General features: G+C 47.2%; 1 protein-coding gene across 1 annotated transcript in view; it reads right to left on the bottom strand.

Annotated features, from left to right (window-relative positions):
* BSN (bassoon presynaptic cytomatrix protein) overlaps positions 1–21,968 on the bottom strand; it is a 109,536-nt gene that overhangs the window by 33,386 nt on the left and 54,182 nt on the right. The window contains exon 5 of the mRNA XM_004368726.1: positions 8,854–9,262. Within this exon, the coding sequence (XP_004368783.1) occupies positions 8,854–9,262 (409 nt within the window). The remainder of the gene's footprint in view (positions 1–8,853; positions 9,263–21,968) is intronic.

Here is a 21,968-nt window from a genome sequence, read left to right as displayed (position 1 = left end):
ATTCTTTGCAATGTTATCCATAATTCGTTATGATTCATACAGTTGAATGCCTTTGCACCGTCAATAAAACACAGGTAAACATCTTTCCGGTATTCTCTACTTTCAGCTAAGATCCATCTGACATCAGCAATGATATCCCTCATTCCACATCCTCTTCTGAATCCGGCTTGAATTTCTGGCAGTTCCCTGTTGATGTACTCCTGCAACTGTTTTTGAATTACCTTCGCAAAATTTTACTTGTGTGTGATAGTAATGATATTGTTCAATAATTTCTGCATTCTGTTGGATCACCTTTCTTAGGAATGGGCACAAATATGGATCTCTTCCAGTCAGTTTTCCAGGTAGCTGTTTTCTAAATTTCTTGGCATAGGTGAGTGAGCACTTCTAGTGTTGCATCCATTTGTTGAAACGTCTCAGTTGGTATTCTGTCAATTCCTGGAGGCTTGTTTATCATCAATGCCTTCAGTGCAGCTTGGAGTTCTTCTTTCAATACTATTGGTTCTTGGTCATATGCTACCTCCTGAAATGGTTGAACATTGACCAATCTTTTTGGTACAGTGACTCTGTATTCCTTCCATCTTCTTTTGATGCTTCGTGCATGGTTTAGTATTTTCCCTATAGAATCCTGCAATATTGCAACTCGAGGCTTGAATCTTTTCTCCAGTTCTTTCAGCTTGAGAAATGCTGAGCCTCTTCTTCTCTTTTGGTTTCCTAACTCCAGGTCTTTGCACATTTTATTGTAATACTTTACTTTGTCTTCTTGAGCTGCCCTTTGAAATCTTCTGTTCAGCTCTTTTACATCATTATTTCTTCCACTCAGTTTAGCTACTCGATGTTCAAGAGCAAGTTTCAGAGTCTCTTCTGACATTCATTTTGGTCTTTTCTTTCTTTCCTGTCTTTTTAATGACCTTTTGCTGTCTTCAAACCAAAAGGTCAGCAGTTTGAAACCACCAGCAGCTCTGCAGGAGAAAGATGGCAGTCTGCTTCAGTAGAGATTTACAGCCTTGGCAACCCTATGGAGTCGCTATGAGTTGGAATCAATTGAATGGCAGTGGGTTTGGGTTTGGGGTTTGCTTTCTTCATGTATGATGTCCTTGATGTCATCACACAACTCATCTGGTCTTCAGTCATTAGTGTTCAATGCATGAAATCTGTTCTTGAGATGGTCTTTAAATTCAGGTAGCATATATTCAAGGTAGTACTTTGGCTCTTGTGGACTTGTTTTAATTTTCTTCAGCTTCAACTTTTGTCACATAAGAGCAATTGATGGTCTGTTCCACAGTCGGCCCCATTCTTGTTCCGACTGATGACATTGAACTTCTCCATCATCTGTTTCCACAGATGTAGTCTATTTGATTCCTGTGTATTCCATCTGGTGAGGTCCACGTGCATAGTCACTGTTTATGTTGTTGAAAAAGGTATTTGTAATGAATAAGTCGTTGGTCTTACAAAATTCTATCATGCGATCTCTGGAGTCATTTCTATCACCAAGGCCATAATGTCCAACCACCAATACTTCTTCTGTTTCCAACTTTTGCATTCCAATCACCAGTAATTACTAATGCATCTTGATTGCATGTTTGATCAATTTCAGACTGCAGAAATAGGTAAAAATCTTCAATTTTTTCATCGTTGGTATTAGTGCTTGGTGGATAAATTTGAATAATAGCCGTATTAACTGGTCTTCCTTGTATGCATATGGATATTATCCTATTACTGAGAGCACTGTACTTCAGGATAGATCTTGAAATGTTCTTTTTGATGATGAAGGCAATGCCATTCCTCCTCAATCTGTCATTCCCAGCATAGTAGACAATGTAGATTGCTCAATTCAAAATGGCCAGAACTAGCCCATTTCAGCTTACTAATGCCAGGATATTGATCTTTATGCATTCCATTTCATTTTTGACGACTTCCAATTTTCCTAGACTCATACTTCATACATTCCACATTCCGATTATTAATGGATGTTTACAGCTATTTCTTCTCATTTTGAGTGGTGCCACATCAGCAAATGAAGGTTCCAAAAGCTTTACTCCATCCATATCATTAACGTCAACTCTACTTTGAGGAGGCAGCTCTTACCCAGTCATATTTTGAGTGCTTTCCACCTGAGTGGCTCATCTTCTGGCATTATATCAGACAATGTTCTGCTGCTATTCACAACGTTTTCACTGGCCAACTTTTTCAGAAGTAGATCGCCAGGTCCTTCTTCCTAGTCTATCTTAGTCTGGAGGCTCTGCTGAAATCTGTCCATCATGGGTGACCCTGCTGGTATTTGAAATACTGGTGGCATAGCTTCCAGCATCACAGCAACACACAAGCCACCACAGTATGACAAACTAACAGATAAGTGGTGGAAGACAGGCCCCTTAAATGTCAGTGTATGCTTGTGAATCCCTAATGCAGGTCTCGAGTCCCGACCTGTCTGCTGGGTGCCAGGGTCTTAGATTCGTCAGCTATTGGACTCCACCACTTGGATGTCTCACAGGAAACTTTCAATTTGACGTGGCTCAAACAAAAAGATTCTCCATCTCTATCCCTTACCCCCATGTCCAAACCTTTTCCAAAACCTGTATGTTTAGCCTCCAAAATACACCAGGAATGTATTTCAGCTCTCTACTGCCTTCCCTGCTATCCCAGCCCTAGCACCTCGGGCTCCTGGCTCTCACCCCTGCCCACTATGCGCTATTTTCCACACAGCAGCCAGAAAGATATTTTGTTTTGTACTTTAAAAAAAAAAAATTGCAACTCCCTGAGGGACTGAAATGCTGGGAGGAGGGCTCTGGGGATCATGGTCTCGGGGAACATCTAGCTCAACTGGCAAGACACAGCTTATAAAGACAATGCTCTACATTCTACCTTGGTGAGTAGTGTCTGGGGTCTTAAAAGCCTGTGAGCAGCCATCTAAGATACTCCACTGGTCTCATCCCTTTGGGAGCAAGGAAGAATGAAGAGAACAGGATACAAGGGAAAGATTAGTCCGAAGGACTAATTGTCCACAACTACCAAGGCCTCCACCGGACTGAGTCCAGTACAGCTAGATGGTGCCCGGCTACCACTGCTGACTGCTCTGACCAGGATCACAACAGAGGGTTCTGGACAGAGCTGGAGAGGGATGTAGAGCATAATTCTAACTCACAAAAAAAATACCAGATTTACTAGCCTAAAGGAGACTGGAGAAACCCCGAGAGTATGGCCCCCAGACACCCTTTTAGCTCAGCGTGAAGTTACCTCCGAGGTTCACTGTTCAGCCTGGGAGTGGACAGCCCTGTAAAACCAAATGAGACTAATGAGGTACAGGAGTCCAGTAACAAGGGCCAGAAAGCAGAAGGGGACAAGGAAGCTGGTGATAGGGAACCCAAGGTTGAGCAAGGATATTGTTGATGTGTTGTGAGATTGTTAACTATTGTCATAGGGCAACATTTGTAGTAACTGTTAAATGAGAAACTTTTGTTCTGTAAGCCTTCATCTTAAGTGAGAATAACAGCACAATTCAAAGAGTGTAGTCAATGTCACTGAACTGTGCATGTAGACATTTTCGAAATGGTGTATCTTTGGCAATGTGTATTTTCCCCAAAAAAAAAAAAAAAGAGTTTGAGAAGTTAGAGGGTTGATATGTTGTGGGGTTGTTAACCAATGTCATAAAACAACATGTGTACTTCTGTTTCATGAGAAACTATTTGTTCTGTAAGCCTTCACCTGAAGTACAATAAAAAATAAATAAATAAAAAATTGGGGTTGTCCATTTCAACCATTTTTATGTACAATTCAGTGACATTAATTATGTTCACCATGTTGTGCAATGATCCAGAAGGGTGTTTTTAAATGCACATCTGACCTCACTGCCACCTTCCAAAACCCTTGAGACTACATCTAGATACCCCAGCCAGCCCAGTCAGATCTCCATGCCTTTAGTCCTGATTTATGGCACCCCAGTAGCCCTGGCCCTGGCTTGTTCCCTGGCCCTCACATGAACCAAGCATGATTCTCAGGTCCACCTTGCCTCCACCTGTCTCCTGACCAGCTCCTGTCTAACATCCTGCTGCCTAATATCCCCTCCTCAGAGAAGCTCCTGAGAGTCCTATCACAGAATCACACCAAGCCCCCAGTCTTCCTCCTTAGCCCTGGCCCCAGGTGTGGCTGTGTATTTGTTTGTATGGTCATTAGTCAGACGGCTGCCTCCCGCACTGACCCGGAGGCTCCACAGGGGCTGAGTGCCATGACTGCTTCAGTTCTGCCAGGTTCTCCAGGGTCTAGGGCAATTCCTGGCTATAATAAGGATTCGAAAGCATTTGTATAGGGAGGGAAGGATGGGAAGGAGGGAGAGGGGCCACCCTCTGCCTAAGCGGATACGAGTAAGCCTGCCCAGACCAAAGGAGGGCTAAATGAATAGTTGCTGTTGTTAGGTGCCGTCGAGTCGACTTTTAACTCATAGTGACCCCATGTGACAGAGTAGAACTGCCCCACAGGGTTTCTTAAGCTGTAATCTTTATGGAAGCAGATCACCAGGTCTTTCTCCACAGAGCCGCTGGGTGGGTTCAAACCACCAACCTTTCAGTTAGCAGCTAAGTGCTTAACCATTGCACCACCAAGGCTCCTTAAATGAATGGTAGAAATAGCAAAAAGCAACTGGTTACTTTAACGAGTTTTCCTTTTTCTCTGCCTCCTTCTGCCTCTGGCTTTCTCCATCACCTCCCTCTCCTGCCTTCTCTCCTCTTATGCCTTCTTCCCCTTCTCCCTACCCCTACTTTATTTATTTCTCTTTTTCTCTATCTTCAATTTTTACTCCATTCTCTTTTCATTCTTTTTCCTTTGTCCTCACCTATAGAAGCAAGTGTTTTAGGAATCAAATTTCATATTTTCTGTTCTGAATTAATTTTACATTCATTCTTAGATAACTACAGCCTTCTTTCATAGCTAAAAGTTAGAGTTTCATGACTGATGGCTCCTGCTGTGAAGCAGCCCCCACTCCAACAAGGCTGCTTCTTCTGCATGTGGCCCCAGTGGCTCCAGTCTCCACCCTACTGTGGTCCCAGCAAAGAGGCCAAAGATCCTGTCATCAAGAAGTGTGGACTGGTAGCAGGGCTGGCTGCCCCAGGACTAACTGAAGCTTGGAGGACATTTTCCTATTGACTTGGGGATTGCTTGGGTCAAGGTGGCTACTGGAAGGCAAACTGCCCAAGGACTAGACATATGGTGGGAGGGAGAAAGACTTCCCAAAGGGCCTGCTGCCTGGAGATCCACTTCCATTTTGTTTGGGGGTGGGGAAGGGAGGCTGGGCACATGTGCAGACACCTCCTCCTGGGCCCAGCAGGGAGGACACCTTTGTCTCTCCTCGGCCCACCAATGGTCCCATGTCCTTCTAACACCTACTCCTCACTCCTCTCTGGCCCAGGCAGCAGTGTGGCCAGGAGGGAGCAGACGGTGGGGGCGAGGCTGGCGGCAACTGCAGAGGAATCCACACTGCACTCGCAGCACCATCCCCGGGCCATCTGGCACCCCTGCCCTTGCAGGAAAGGAGTGGGATGCAGGCAGTAGAGGAAAGGCTCAGAGCCACTGTGTCGTCTCCCTGTCTTCTCCACGCCACCTACCCTGGGTAACTGCCTAGGCTCAAGGCTTGCCATTGGGGGACAAGGGGCGGGGCACAGTTGGTTAAGGAGCTTAGTTTGGTCTTAGCAAAGGCCAGACCTTGGAATAGGTGAGGGAAGACGATGCTCACTCTTTGCAGTCTTCTTAAAGGGGTTTGTAAGTGATTCTGACTAGAGCAAGGGAGGTGGAGGCAGATGAGCTGCCTGGACCTAGCAGGCTAGGAGTGGCAGCCACTGCCATTCCCCACCTGGGTAGAGGGTGGGCCTTCCAGCTACAGGCTGTAGCCTTACTTCAGGTGGTGTTCTGGGAGGCCTCTGGGATCTGACTTGGGAGCACAGGCATGTAGCCAGCCCTCCCTCTGCACAGCACTCACTCCTGTGATGCCGTTCTCAGGGTAAGGGCAGATTCAATCTGGAGGAGCTCCAGGTCAGGATGTGCTGCTGGAGCTGCTCTGAGTGGGCAGACACTGGCTGTGCCTGCCCCAGGCCAATGTTCATACTCTCTAGCAGCTCACTCCTACTCCCAATGTCCACCCTAACCTTGGCCTTCCCACCCTCCACCCAGCTGGCTTATGGCCATGCCTTGTCTCCTACCCTCAGCTAGCAGAACAGAAGCCTGACAAGTGCAACAAGGGCCTCCCTCCCAGTGGGGAAAGGGGTGGCAGGCCCGAATGTAAGCCACTGAAGACTAGAGAGGGGGGTTAACAGGCCTGAGCAGGCATGGGGCATCAGTAAAGCCACTGAGGCCAATCTCTGTAGTCCTGCTTCTCCTTCAGAGAAATTTGGCATTCAGGAAGTTTAAGATATTTGTCCAAGAAGCCATATCCAGGGAGAGAAGAGGAGAACCATCTTCCTGCCTTTATCCCATCACTGGGCACTAAATCGGCTTCAGTGCCAACAGCCCAGAACCACCACACCTCTGGCCTCCTACTATCAATGCATCCTCACAGGGAAGGTCTCTTTTGGGTGGTGGGAAATGTTTGGACCTCAAGAGGAAACCCACAGTCTTTACTGCGGTTTCAAACAGGTTAAATTATTCACATGCCTTGAGCTACCAGGAATGGGCAACCCTAAGAAGAAACAGCCTCTACCAAGAAGAGTGGCTGCAACAGCCCTGTTTGTTCAGAGCCATCCTCAGCCTGAGTGAAAAGGGGCTATGGATGGGAAGGTGAGGCTGGGAGTTCCTGGTGGGAAAACTGGAGACCTAGCCACTGGTTTTGGGTTTGTTGCCTCAGAATGACCCAGAATAAAGCCAAGACTTTCCAAAACTCATTCTACTCTCTCTTCTCATCTGCAAACAGGGGGTGCTCCTTCCCCAATCTCTACACAGTCTCTGTGCTCCAGGCTATCAGGAACCCAGCAAAGTACATGGGAGGACATCCTCCTCTCTATATGGCCTCGAGAAGTTTCAAAGCAAAGAACCATCTCATTTGTCCGGCCCAGCATTTTCCTAAAGTACTTGGCTGAGAGCCCTACTCTTCACCAAACACTGTGAATCTGCAGTAAGTTTGAGGCCCCACTTTCCTCCTGGCCCGGAGCCTCAGCTTCCTACCAGCACAATAACGCAGATGGACCGAGTGTCTCCACAGTCCTCTCACTCTGCTGTTTTTCCAGGCACAGCCAAACTGGCTCCATTCCCACCTTACTGAAGGGCTTAGGCTTGGGTGAGCCTGGAGGCGGAGCCTGTGGTGTGGCAAGGGCTGGGATGCCCACCAGGAGACTGATGCCACGGTGTGTGGCTCTACTTTGACCCATGCCCACCCCACCCAGAGCTGTCCAGGTCCTGCAGCTTGAGGGAGCATCTCAGAGAAGCTGGGACCCAGATGGGTGAGACCAGCATAAGGCAGGATCACCCCACAGCAGCATGGGCTGCCTGCCAACTCTTCCTGCTCCAGTGAGGCCCAGTGCTTCTGGCTTCTTATGGGTAGAAACATACAGGTGAGCGTCCCTGGCCTTAATCACACTTTTTTTCTAAATACTGAACAACAAACACTTACCTAACTAATCAGTGTAGGGACAGGCCTGTTTCTAATCACAGATGCAATAATCACGAGCCTGCACGCCTACTCAGGAAGCCCCCACACTCCAGGAGCAACTCCAAATGCACTGAGTCATCTCCACACACCAGCAGCTCCTTCCTCAGAATCTCAGTTACCTCTTGTGAATCACACATCCCACACCAACAGCACACCTCATGTCACAAATAGACCCTGACCTGTGAATAATTATTCTCACTCACCACACCCCCACCCCCGTGGTCCGAACGACTCCTGCGACTGATGATCCCAGAGGTGGCTATGCCGACATCTACAGTAAGCCCCTCTTCATCCTGTCCGAGGGCAGAGTCCCAGGGGGAGATCCAGTGACTTCCATGGGTCACCCCTGAGGGGAGAGAGGAATCCAGCAAACCTGATCAGTTCATTTCAAAGGCAGCTGATGCATTCAGACTTGGAGAACCCAGCCTCCAGGTCACCAAACAGAGCCTCCATGGGCTTGGCTAAGCATCCCACAGTAACTCAAAGCATCCTGAACAAAGCCAGGATGAGGCTGTGGACCCAGGTTCCTCTGGGGCAGGCAAGGGGCCAATCTTATGGAGACAGCCCTGCAGCGGTCTCTTGGTGAGTGCAGAGCACTGCCACCCTGGCTGAATGACCCTGGCCTAGGCCCCTACTTTACCCCAAGGTCATCTCTCTAGGGATGGGTGGCTGCTCTGCTACCTTAGGCCCTTAGTAAACTGGAAATGAAGGCGAGAGGAAGAGCTACCTAGAGTCCAGACGGAAGGAAGTTCCCTGCCACCCCTAAAACCTTGCTCCTCTCACCAGCATCCCCCTCCAGGGCCCACAGTCAGGGACAGGCAGGCCTAAGTCCAAGAAAATTTGCCCCATTTGGGTCCGCCAGCTGCTCGTGGCTCTCTCCACATGACCGTCCATGGGGAAAAGTTATCCATAAGACTGTCTTTGACCCTATCCAAGTCCATTTTTCCAGGCTGAACTTTGACCAAGTCAAAAAGCATCTGCCATTCGCTACCTGGGGCTTTGCCCAAGCTTTCGGGGATGTAGGAATCCCCCAGGATATCTGAGGCCAGGCCTTGTTCTCTGCTGCCCACATCTTGGAGCCAGGACACATCCCCAGGAAGACACAGGAGCTGGTGGCCAAGGGAAACGACGAGGAAAGGAGAGTTCATGAAAAAGGTGAAGGGAACCAGGACAGACATGGTGATGGGGTGGTGGGGAGGTGGGGAGGCAGCACAGAGGGTGGTTACCTGGGTGAGGTGAGGATTGGGGTTGAACCCACACTGGTTGCAGACCTTGTTGTGACACTGGGTGCAGGTGTTGAAGTTTGGCTGGCTGGGGGCCGACGTGAGGTCCGAGGTCTTGCATATGGGACACAGGGTGCTGCTGGGAAGGGGGGCGATCTGGGGGATGGAGTAGGGTGATGTGGGGGTGCTGCCTCTGTCCGGTGACACCGAAGGGGAACGCCCTGATCTCTGCATCCTGCTGTCTACCTGCAGCGTTCTGCGGGGGCCATCAGCCTCCTGGCCTGCTGGGCCCTGTGCCCTCGTCTCCGGGGGGCTCTCATGGCTGGGAGCAGCAGCAGAAGCCTGTTTCGGGGTTGGGGAAGCTGCTCTCTGGCTACCCAGGGGCTCCTTGGGGTCCAGTCTCCTGGAAACGCTGAAATGACATTGAAAACGACTGTGCGTTAGCAAAACATCTTAGAGGAGCAGCGTGCAAAGACCTCTACTAAGTTGGGTGACCCTGCCAAGTCCCATCACCACCCTCCTCCTGCCCAGCGGCATCACCACAGCCACCATTTGCTGTGTGCTGACTATGCCCCATGCTAAGCCCTGACAAATGTCTCCTACTTGAACCCTCAGCACCAGGCCACATGGCAGGATCATGAGTGCCCTCTCATATCCTGATAAAATGCAGGTTCTGATTTAGTAGATCTGGGATGGGTTCCAAGATTCTGCATTTTTAAGAAGCTTCCAGGCGATGACTCTACTGTGGTCCATGAAGCATACTTTGAGTACCAAGGCTTTAAACCTACATATTAAAACACCTAGGATGATTTTTTTTTTTAAAAATTCTGACGCCCAGATCATACCCCAGACAAATTACATCAGAATCTGTGAGGGTGGGACCTTGGCATTAGAATTTTTTCCTCACCAGGCAAGTCCAACATGCAGCCCAAGTTCAGAACCACTGACCAGGCAGGTCTGTTATATCCTGGTTTGTCCCCTTCATAGGTTGACCCCAAAGAGCTGTGGATGGGACACATCTCAATGCCTAGCTAATGCTGTCCCCAGCAGGGATGTACCAGGGCACAAAGGAACTTTCCTCTGGCATCCCTCCAGCAGGCTTGATGCCAGGCAAAGTCCATCAAGATGTGATGAAGTGTTAGTTTTCTGCTAGTGCAAGACTGTAGTCAGAGTCCTGGGATCCAGCCTTTGAGAAATCACTAAGGGAGGTTCACTATGCCTCCCTCTACCTCCGTCCTGACCTGGCCGGACTGCACAGGAGCCAGCAGAGTTGGGCAGTCTGATGAAGCAGAAGGCAAATTGACAGGCTGAAATTCAATTCCCTTATATCCCTTCTCCTTTGACCCAGATTAGTTCACTTCTGCCAATTTTCCTCTTTTTCAACTTGAAAGAGGCTGAGTACAAAATGCCAGAGGCACTGCTTTATATTGTTTCCCTGAGTCTGTATTTGCTGTCCTTGCTCCAGTCTGTATTCATTTGGGTGCATGCTGGCACCCAGGAGACAGGGCAGCCTGGCTACAAGCCACTGAAGAGGCCCAGCGCACCTGCCTGGGGCAGGGTCTACCCTGGCCTCTTCTGTCCCAGTGCCCCCAGTCTTGCAGAGTCTGACAGGAGGGGATTCTAAGTTTGGTGCTCTCAGATGAAGGCCATATGCTTGCCAGAAAGATTCAGGAGCCAACTGGTAAGATGTCTTAGAACAACCCATTTCAGAAGGGAGATCAGAAGCCCATCTAGGGAGGCCTAGCCTGTTCTGGAGGGTGTGTCAGACCCATGACAGGAGAGGCTGGAGGGAACCCCCACTCCAAGAAACTCAGTGCAGTCCTTCCTCATTTCTGAGGAACTGCTGGTGGAGAGACACACCCTTGATCTAATAACAACTCTTCTGGAAAAAAGAAAAACTGTATTAAATCTCCATCAAACATTTCTTTGCTTCATCAACTAACAATATACACCTATCCATCCAGTCACAGACCAGCCACTTTCTTCTTCAGTAAAACAACCAGAGTCTGCGACTAGCCCCTCTGGGCCATCTCTGCCACGAGCCATGAGACCCAGAATGGTGGTGACCAGAGCATCTCCAACCTTTATAACATGACTGTAGCACCCTCCCCAGGCGGTGAAGGTCCATGGTTTCTTCAAAGAAATTCAGCAATTTTCACCGTATTTGTGTTGCCTGCTACGTGACAAGCAATCTTCTGTGGACACAGTGACTTTTTAATTCAATGTTGCATCACAACATAGTTTTTTGGGAAACATTTTATGTGACAATTAGGGATCCAAATTTAAGTTAATTTTCAACTCAGCTGTGGGGACAGAGAGTGAACAAACAAAGCCTTCTGCACCTGGCAGAGTCTGCACTGCGAGGGCAATGCTCCCTGCGTGCAGGCCTGATGTGGCCAATGTGTCTACGTACCACACAGTGGCCACCATGACACCTGGAAGATCCCACTGCCTGACCATGGGCCCTCACTCTCCCATTCTCCTGGATGGTTCCTCACACCTTCTTGATCCTCACATGTTATGGGGTTGATTTGTGTCCCCCAAAAAGATATGTTCAAGTCTTAACCACTGGTACCTGTGAATGTGAACCTTATTTGGAAACAGAGTCTTTGCAGAAGTAATTAGTTAACATGAGGTCACACTGGAGTAGGGTAGACCCTAATCCAATATGAACTGGTGTCCTTATAAAAAGAAAAGACACAGACAAAAAGGGAAGATGGCCATCTGAAGATGGAGGCAGAGATTGGAGTGGTGCATCTACAAGCCAAGGAACTCTTGAGACCACCAGAAGCTAGAAGAGGCGAGGAAGGATTCCTCCCCTATAGCTTCAGAGAGAGTATGGCTCTGCTAACACCCTGATTTCAGACTTGTAGCTTCCAGAACTGTGAGAGAATAAATGTCTATTGTTTTAAGCCACCAGTTTGTGGTATGTTGTTATGGCAGCCTTAGGAAACATATCAAGCCTCTAACATCTTCCAGCCTCCTGTCTCTTCACTCTCACTAATAACCGGCTTGCCCTCTCACTGATAAGGCAGAGCCAACAGAGGGGAACTGGCGTGTCCACAGCCTCTCGGCTTCTGTCTCCTGACTTTTGCCTGCTTCCTGCTCCCAAGGCCCACTTCTCACCTTCACAGATTCTCCCCTCTCCTTGAGAATTCACTTCCTTCTCTATTGGATCATTTCAATTACCATACCAACATGCTTTCCCCATCCTAAAAAAAAAAAAGAAAGAAGTTTGACTCTCTTCAGCTACTGCCTCATTTCTCTGCTGTTCTTTACAGCAAGATTCCTTGAAAAGGTTATCTCCGCTCACGGCCTCCTGTTCCTCGTCTCCCTCTTTCTCAATCCACTCAAACAGGCTGGAGGAGATGCCAGGCTTTCACCCATCATTCCACAGAAACTGCTCAGGTCATGGTCACCAATTGTCTCCCCACTGTCAAATCCAACAGTCACTTCTCAGTTCTTCATTTCACTTGACCATCAGTAGCACTCAAGACCACTGAGTACTCTCTCTTTCCTGAAACAAGTCCTCCACTGGAAGCCAAGTTCCTTCTCCCACATAGTCACACCCTTCTAATCTCGTTTACAGGTTTTTGCTCATCTCCCAGCCCCAGGGCCCCACCTCTTACACTGGAGGACCCAGGGCTCAGCCTCTGCACCAATTAGCTTCTCTGAGTGTACTCAATCCCTGAGTCTCAAGGCTTACCCAGTCTCAAGGCTTTAAATCCCATCTCCCACTGAAAACTACCAAATGTGTATCTCTGGCCCAGACCCCTCCCCTGAACTCCTGACTTATCTAACTGCCAACTCCATATCTTCACTGAGATGTCTTGTCGGCATCTCAAACTTGAGACGTCCAAGGTGAGCCCCTAATCTTCCTCCAAACATGCTCCTCCCACAGTCTTCCCTTAGAGTCATCCCTGACTCCTCTCTTCCTCTCTTATCCCATGTCAATCCATCAGGCTTCAGAGTCTGACCGCTCTCACTGCCTCCTCACCCAACCTGGTCCAAGCTACTGTTATTTCTGCTTCCACCCTTGCCTCTCTATGGTCTTCTTTCTACACAACAGCGAGCATAATCTTTTAAATATAGAAGTCAGAACACATCAATCCTCTGCTTAAACTTTCCAACAGCCTCTTCTTCTCCCCAAGGAAAAGCTAAAGGCCTTACAACAGCCCACAAAATTCCGTGAGATCTGGCTCCTTTCCCTCTGGCTTCATCTCCCACTACTCTCTCCCTCGCTCACTCCACTTTCCTTATGCCAGGCCCACTTGTGCCTCTGGGCATTTGCATTTGCTGTTCCTTCTGCTGGCACGTGCTCCCTCACTCCCTTGTGGCATCCTTTCAGGGATGCCTTCCCTGACCATCCTATTTAAAATTGCAGCTTCTGTCCTTCTGCATTTGTTCTCCATGGCACTGAGCATCTTCTGGCTCATTGTATAATGTATTTATTGCTTTTGTGTACTATGATCCCTGCATTAGATTGCCAGCTTTCTGAGGGCACAGCCTCTGTGTGCTTTGTTCACAACTGCGTCCTAGTGCCTAGCGCAGTACCTGGTACACACTAGATGCTCATTATGTGTTTCCTGAATGGATGGACTGCAGACACATCATGACTTAGAAACAGTAAAATGTAGCCCAAAGGTGTTTTAGAATTGAAGAAACATGGCATGTGTCTGACAAGGCCCTCAGCCCTTCCCCAGATCTGATCTTATACAGGAGACGACTGCAGAGGATGATACGTGGGGTCCTCCCTGGACACGAGCCCCACCCCAGCCCCACCACACAGAACACTCTGCTAAGAACAGCACTGGTAACATCAACTGGGCCCTCACCATGAGCCCAATCATGTGCCAAGTACCTGTAACATATTAACTCCTTTAAGCCTTACAGCAAATGCATGTGGTAAGAACCATTTTGCCCATTTTACAGAGACAGCTGCCCATAGATGTTAAGTAATTTACAACGGTGTCATGTCTTAAATCGGTGGAGCTGGGATTCCAACATCCAGGCCACCGACCATGCCCTAACCACCGTCCCCCACTGCCTCTCTGGGTGAGCACAGTATAGCTGTAGAGGGGTGAGAGGCACTGTGATTTGGGTTCCTTGGACTCTTTTTTTTGGAAGAGCTGTTTAAGTGGAAGCACCCTAGGAAAGAAGTTTCTGACTATTTTCCTTTTCACTATATCCCCAGGAACCAGCACCATCCATGGCATCGAGTGGACACTCAATAAGCATATATGAGTGGAGTGAACAGAAGGATGCATGAATAGTACAGTGAGCTCCCAAAGTGAGGCTGAATTAGAGCAGGGACATCATTTAGGTATTACCACTTAACCTGGAGCTTGCCCAGCAACACTGAGAGGCTCACAGAGAAAATGATTCCAACACCTTCATTCATTCATTCGAGTATTCAGACATTCAGTCATTCACAAACATTTACTGACCCTTGGACTAATTCCAGGCCCTGTGATAGGTATTGATGGCATAAAGGAATTCTCTCTTATAATGAGAGAGGAGTCCACAGGTGTTCATTTACATCTTATACATATTTTATAAGTATTATAATACTCTTTATAAATACCTATTTAATATTTCATTAAAATAAATTGTTTAAAAAGTGAATCAGACAGGGATTCAGTCCTCTAAGAGTCCCCAATCTAGAAAGGAGACAGATGTGCAAACAAATCACTGCAAGACAAACTGCCACATGGTCCAGGGGAAGGGCAGATGACTCCTACAGGTGGGTCTGAGAAGGCTGGTGGATGAGGAGCCATCTAAACTGGGCTGTTCTCCCCTAGTAAAAGCCAGGCAGGGGAAGAGCATACGCAAAGGCTCCGAGGAATGCCAGGGCATGCTCTGTCTGGGTGGCTGTGCAGGACAGACACTGAAGCTGTAAGTCATTGCCATTCCCACACCTAGAACAGTTCCTGGCAACTGTGGGTTTAACTGCAAGAAGTAAGTTGGGAAGCTCAGAGCTAAAATGGGAAGAGCCAGGACAGCAGGGCCTCTAAGGTTTTCAAACAGGGGAGTGTGCTAGTTCTGTGTCAAGGAGAAGAAGGAGAGACTGGAGGCAGGGGATCCAGTGAGAATAAGAAGACAGTCCATGGGGTGAGAAGGAGGGAAGGTCCAGTAGGGGCGTTCTGAGGTCCAAGGAGGAATAGTGCTATTAATTGAGATGGGGGAGCCAGAGAGAGAAGCTAATGGGGGTGGGGGGTTGGGGAGTTAAACAGCAAACCACAAGTTTGTGTTTGGTTTTGTTGAGTTGGGGGACTCAGGAAATATGGGTCAGAACATGGGTTTAATTTGGGGTAAGTCTAGATATTTTTATCTGGTAGAGTTGAGGGTTCATTTCACAGGTGAGTCTCAGAGAAAGGTGAGATCACACAGACAGCAGTGGTCCAGGAAAGATCTGTGGGGAGCACCAACATTTATGGAAGCAAAGGAGATCCCAGAAAGAGAGCAGTTATTGAAAGGTGAATGAAAGAATGACCACACAGGGTTGGAGGAGCTCCCATGAGGAGGGACATTCAACAATGCCATGTGCTGTGATGAGTCTAAGGCCACACACCATGAATGCCCAAGCCCAGCTCGGTAGGGGCCAGATCCCTGTCCTGCTGAACACAAGGGCTGGTCCATGGTAGAAGATCCAGGGGTCATGACTGTCAGTGCCACATCCCTAAACACAGATCCCAAGGGAGTCAGGATGGCTGGAATAGCCCAGGGCCTCCTCAGAAGGGATGAGGCAAGCCCTCCAGGAGGCTCTCCGTAAGGAGTACAAATAAAGGTCTCCACCAAAACGTGTCTGCTGGGCAGAAGAGGCGGGAGAGCAAGGAAACAGGAAGGAGGTGCCGACAGGCAGGACCCAGCCCAACCCCAGGGAAAACCTGGTCTCGTGCACATGGGTCAGCAGCAGTAAGGCCCCGTAAGGACAATGTCCCTCCTAGCAGCCTCAGGAAGCTCTATTACTTGGGGAGGGCTGGGGTAAGGACTCATCTATGAGTCAGAATTGACTCGAGGACGGCAATGGGTTTTTTTTTTGGGGGGGGAGGGTAAGGACTCGTGAGGGGAGAGGGATGCTGCCATAGAGCAGAAAAGACACAGGAGCACGAGTTGATGGAGAAGGAAGGCAAGGACAGAGATGTGAAGAAGTGGCTGACATAGTCTCCAAAACGCCTGGCAGCTGAGCAGGGGAAGACTAAAAATGCCTTATGTAGGGATAAATAATTTTTCAAAGATGACCAAAAATGGTAGAAGACCTAGAAATAGCCAGATGTCTACCAGCCCTTCTCCCTTTCAGCATTTAGGGCCATTAGCTGATCAGAAAGGAGTCTTAACTTAAAGCTGTGTGCTACCACAGGAAGAAGCTGCTGGCCACAGGAGGACTGCTGGGGAGGGGGCACAGAGCCAGCTCAGTCAGCCTCCCTCTCAGCAACCCTCAGTATCTCTGTGGCCGCCTGTCCCACACCATGACCACGACTGGGGGAGGTAATTCAGACTGCACTGGTCGCATGCTAGGCTCCCTATTGTCAGGAGCCCTCAGGAAAGGCATGAGGCCAACATGTTCCAGAGAGCAAAAGGTGCTCCAGACACCAAGCACATCCACAAGGAGCAGGGCCACTAGAGACGAGGCTGCCCTGCCCTGGTCCATGGTGGGAAGAAGCCTGGCGCTGCTCTGGTTGCTTTACTCAGGGTGGGTCTGCTCAGGCTGAAGCAGACTGGAAGGAAAAGCCGGGAGGATGGAGATAGTGCAGGCTCCAGTGGGAAACCAAGCTGGGCTCCACATGGCAGCATTCTAGAGCATGCCCCCCACCACCTCCAACAGAACATCTGAAAGAGAAGTTTTACACCATTAAATGGCTATATTTGTTCACTGAGAGGGGAGTGACCTTAAGGAAAGTGTTTCTCTAAGTCAGAGCGGAAGAGCCCCACAGCTTCAAACAAGGTTTTGAGAAATTCATAGCTGACCTTTCTGTAATAGGCAATTACAGATGGGCAAATGCTGTGGGTGGTCCCTCTCCTTTGAGGCTCATGCCAGGAAGAACCATCGTGTCACCCCAATGGTCCCTGTGCACTGAGGCAGAGAAGCAGCGGCTGTAGAATAGTGATGCCAGGGTCCTGGTCCTGGGTCCCAGAGTTCCACTCTCAGGAATGGATGAGAGAATTCGGAAAGTTGGGGCTTAGAAAAAAAATTCCAATTTTCACAAAAGAAAACATTTCTTGACCAACCCAGCCTTTAGGCCAGTGGCCTCCTGTCTTTTTGATCACATACCTCCATCAATAAAATCTGTTTGTGCATCCCCAGCATATGAATATTTATCCATAAACTGCATGCACATATATTTGATAAAACACACCCTCCCAACTGGAAAAGTTTTAAAGGATGAGATAAAAAAATAAATGTAAATAGCAGTTTTCATATTTTCTCCCCATGCCTCAGTTGACTGCCTGGTGCCAACCCCTGCAGAGTGCTCCAGTTTGGAGGCCACTGCTGAGGGAATTCTTAAACCTCAATATAGTTGATTGCCCAGACCAGATTCTCTACCGCCACCAGCACTGCCCTGTGGAAGGTGTACTTAGAGAGGTGACAAGGAGGCCCCAGGTCATGGAAGGCTGGCCTCATCTCATCTGGTTTCCTGACTGCGACAGCAGAGGTGAGGCTCTCCAAAATGCTCAGCCACAGCACTCAGAAGGAGCCTGTAACTGGACAGGAAGCCAGACCATGAGTCTCTGAGATGCTGTCTTGGAGCCAAGGGATGACCTGCTGGCTGGGGAGGGAAGGTGCCACACCCAAGGTTCCTGGGAAGCAGGGCAACATTATATAAGCAGAGCTCTCCAAGAGGCTGGCATATTTCCTTCCTAACTTCCCAGTCCCTTGAAGCTGTGAGGTTGAGGTTTCAAGATCAAAGACTCCAGAAGTACAGGTGGAACAAGGCACCATGCCAGCCTGAAGACAGTTTCTACAGCATGCATGTACTGATGCACTTGGGTATCAGGCACTCACATCCCTGAGCAGGCAAACCCACATGAAGAAGCCATTAGTGTTACCTGGTTGCCCACCACCTCCACTTATGCCATCCATACAGGAACGTCTGACACATGGGACTCCTCCTGTGGCCAAACAACAAGCCTCAATTGGTCCCATGAAGGCCTATCTGGCCCAGCATAGAACATGTTTAAAGCAATGAGCTCTGGCTACTTTGCTGTTGCTGAGGAAAGAGTTCGGGATGAGACTGCACATGGATCAAAAAGGAGGAGAATGTGGCAAGAGGGAAGAGGGAAGAATGTGGTAGGAGCAAGAGTTGCTGCCATCAAACACAGCTCAGAGGAAGCTGACAGAAGAGGAGAAACTGCCAGGAAGCTGGAAGTGAGGTGGGAGCCAGGCCACAACTGCAATGAGAGCAAGCCCTGGGGACCTCACTCCCCAGCCTTGAGGCCCAAGCGGGTCCACTAAGTTGAGAGCATCTTTCAGGACAATCTGATTTGGTCTTGGTTCCATTCAGGTTCAGCCAGTCTCCAGAGTCCAGAACAAGGATGAGAAATGGGAGTAACTTTCCTCTAACTGTAATTAATTGGTAGTATAGACTGGAGGGCTGAGTTTGGGAAGGATCAGTGGGAGAGACTGATGTCATCAATCAGTGATGGCTACCATGAATCCAGGAGTAGGACACATAAGCATAAAAGCCATGGACTTGTCACTTATGACACAGAACAAAACCAAACTCTTAGACCTACTTCAAGTAATCTGCAGCTTCCTGGAAGTACAGGAATTGGACTGGCCCCACCTCAGGCCAAATTCATCCCTCACCAGAAAGACAGCAGTGAATGTATATAGTCACCAGAGAGACCAGTGGATGCATGTAGTGTTTACCTTTGACCCTTCTCCTCAGTTCCACTTTTACCTCCATCCCATGGCTTTCCCAGAGCTACAAGAGCTGTCAAGTTGGGGCTTATCCTGGGTACATGGGCATCAGTCAGCTGAAGCACTGAATGCCACGAGCTCAGTATAACTTTGGAAGTCATCAGGAAAGACCTCCCGAAGACTAAATGTTTCTTGCACCACGGTGCTTGCAACAGACAGTGTGTGAATGGTGGCTCACCTGAGGGCAAGTGAGCATGGATGCACTCTCCTCAGTCCAGGGACTCTGTTGAGGGGTTACTGGTCTTTTAATCATAACTTCACAATTTATATCTTATGGAGCTTATCTTTACCAGTTTCACTCATTTGCTCACTTAAAAAGGCTCATAGGAGCTATGTTCCCTGAGTTCTTGAAGTCAGGAAATATTTTTGTGGTTATTAAACTTGAACGAAGGCTTGGCTGGATATAAAACTCTAGGTTCACACTTTCTTTTCCTGAACACTTTGCAGATAAAGCCCCTCTGCTTCCTAGCATTGACTATAGCTTTGGAAAGCTCTGGGTCAGCCTAATTATCTCCCTTTATTGTTATATTAATTTTTTTCCTCTGGATGCAACAGAACTCTATTTTTTTTCTCTTTGAAGCCAGTAATTTCACCAATATATAAGGCTAAATATTCCTTATCTAGGACCTAAATGTGAAAACTAAACCATAAAATTCTTAAAAGAAAACATAGGGATGTAGCTGTGGAGCCTAGTTTTTAACCATGGATTGTAAGACATTATTTAGAAAAAACATGAGCAGCAAAAGACAAAATAGATATGGGACCTCATAAAAATCAAATACTTTTGTTCATCAAAGAACTTTATCAAAAAAGTGAAGAGAACCTACAGCTTGGGAGAAAATCTTCGGGAACCATATATCCGACAAAGATCTAATATCCAAAAGATGTAAAACTTCTACAACTTAACAACAAAAAGAAAACCCAATAAAAAAATAGGCAAAAGACTTGAACAGATATTTCACCAAAGGGTATATTCAAATGGCCAACAAGCATATTAAAAATGCTCAGTGTCATTAGCTATTAACCAAAAAAAAACCCCAAACTCCATCGAGTTGATTTTGACTCATAGCGACCAATAGGACACAGTAGAACTGCCCCATAGGGTTTCCAAGGAGTAGCTGGTAGATTTGAACTGCCAACCTTCCGGTTAGCAGCCAAGCTCTTAACCATTGCGCCACCAGGGCTCCCATTGGCTACTTAAAAGGTGCAAATCAAAACTACAATGAGATACCACTTCACTCCCACTAGGATGGCTAACATCAAGAAGAAAAAAAAAAAAAAAAAGGATGACAACAAGTGTTGGTAAGGATGTAGAGAAATTAGAACCCTTATCCACTGAGGGTAGGAATGCAAAATGGTACAGCCACTATGGAAAACAGCTGGGCAGTTCCTCAAAAAGTTAAACACTGAACTACCACAAAAAACAACCAAACCAAACCCGTTGCCATTGAGTCAATTCCAACTAATAGTGACCCTATAGGACAGAACTGAACTGCCCCATAGGGTTTCCAACTAGCGACTGGTGGATTTGAACTGTGACTTTTTGGTAGCAGTCAAGCTCTTAACCACTGCGCCACTAGAACTACCATATGATCCCGCAATTCCACTCCTAAGTATATACTCAAGAGACCTGAAACCTGCAACACAAACAGACACATGTACACCAGTGTTCATTGCAGCACTATTCACAATGGCCAAAAGGTGGAAACAACCTACTTGTCCATCAATGGACGAATGGGTAAACAAAATGTTATACACACATACAATGGAAAAGTACTGACCCATAAAGAGAAATGAAATCTTGGTCCATGCTACAACACGGATAAACTTCTAAAACCTTATGCTCAGTGAAATAAGTCAATCACAAAAGGACAAATATTGTATGATCTCATTTATACAAAATAACAAAAATTGGCAAATATATAGAGACCAAAGTTTATTACTGGTTAATGGGGGCAAGAGGGCAGCCATTGTTTAGGAAGCAGTGAGTGTATGTTTATGGTGATAGAAAATTTGGCAACAATTATGGGTGGTTGTTGCACAATATGATTAATGTAATCGATATCACTAAATTGTACATCTGAAAAATGTAAAATGTTGAACTGGCAAATGTGTGTTAATATATATATGTAATATATACATACAGCAGTAAAAAACGTATTCCTTATCTATTTTTCCTGAAACTCCGTGTGCACTTTCAAACTACATATTTATATGTTTTTTTTATTTCAGGGAAAAAAAATGTTTTCTTGTATTATGTCTTTGAATATTTTTTTGTGTTTCATTTATTCTGTTTACTTCTCCAGGGAAACCAGTTATACCTATTTTGATTTCTTTTGTCTGCAGAGTGGCTGGTAATCCATGGTTCTCCTTTTCCTCCACCCTCCAACTGCCACACTCTGTTCAATTGCTTGGATAACCCCATCTCCCTAGTAATTCCCTGGCATCATACAGAGTTCAGGAATATTTCCTAAGCTTCCCCACATATGTTGGCTTTCCTAGCCAGTCCAAGAAACAAATTACTTGTTTGGACCCTCTAGACTCTAACCTCTCTGTCCTAGTTCCACAGAGGCAAGTTTCCCCTTCTAGGATTCTCCCTTACCCTGGAATAATTTTCCCTATACTTGGAAACCATTCTTCATTTATCATGTTTTGGTTTATGGGTGTTTCTTAGTTTTGCTGAAGGTAGAATTTTCTGTTTCTTGTTTTTCTTGCAGTTTTCAGTTAGTTCAGTAAGAAGACTGAGCAGAGAGATGTTTTTAATTCATCATATTTAACCAGAAGACACTTTACAACCCAAAATAAATGCTTTCTTTCTCTGACCTTCCAATTGTGCAAGTTCTGAGTTTTCTAAAGCATGGATCCCCTTTGTAAATCTGATTGAAAATCTAACATCTCATCCCTAGGAAAAAATGCACATAGTCATAAACTTTTTGTTTGATTTCAGGAGGTAGCCAGACCCCCTGAAACTTATACAGGTCAAACTCCTCAATGGCTGATTTGGTCTTCAACCAGTGGGCCCCGGCCTATCACCCTAGTCTTGTCTCTTGTCACACACATGCACCCTGTGTGCAGGTCCTACCTGAGGCCTAAGAGCTCACCAACAAGCCAATTCCTTTCCTGATCCATGCCCATAGATTCTCTATCACCAAAAAAAAAAATCAACAACAAATTCAGAGCTTCCTTTAAAAAAAAA

This window comes from Trichechus manatus, unplaced genomic scaffold, assembly GCF_000243295.1.
Source record: "Trichechus manatus latirostris isolate Lorelei unplaced genomic scaffold, TriManLat1.0 scaffold00001, whole genome shotgun sequence".
Lineage (NCBI taxonomy): Eukaryota > Metazoa > Chordata > Mammalia > Sirenia > Trichechidae > Trichechus > Trichechus manatus.
This window is presented reverse-complemented; position numbering and strand designations above follow the sequence as displayed.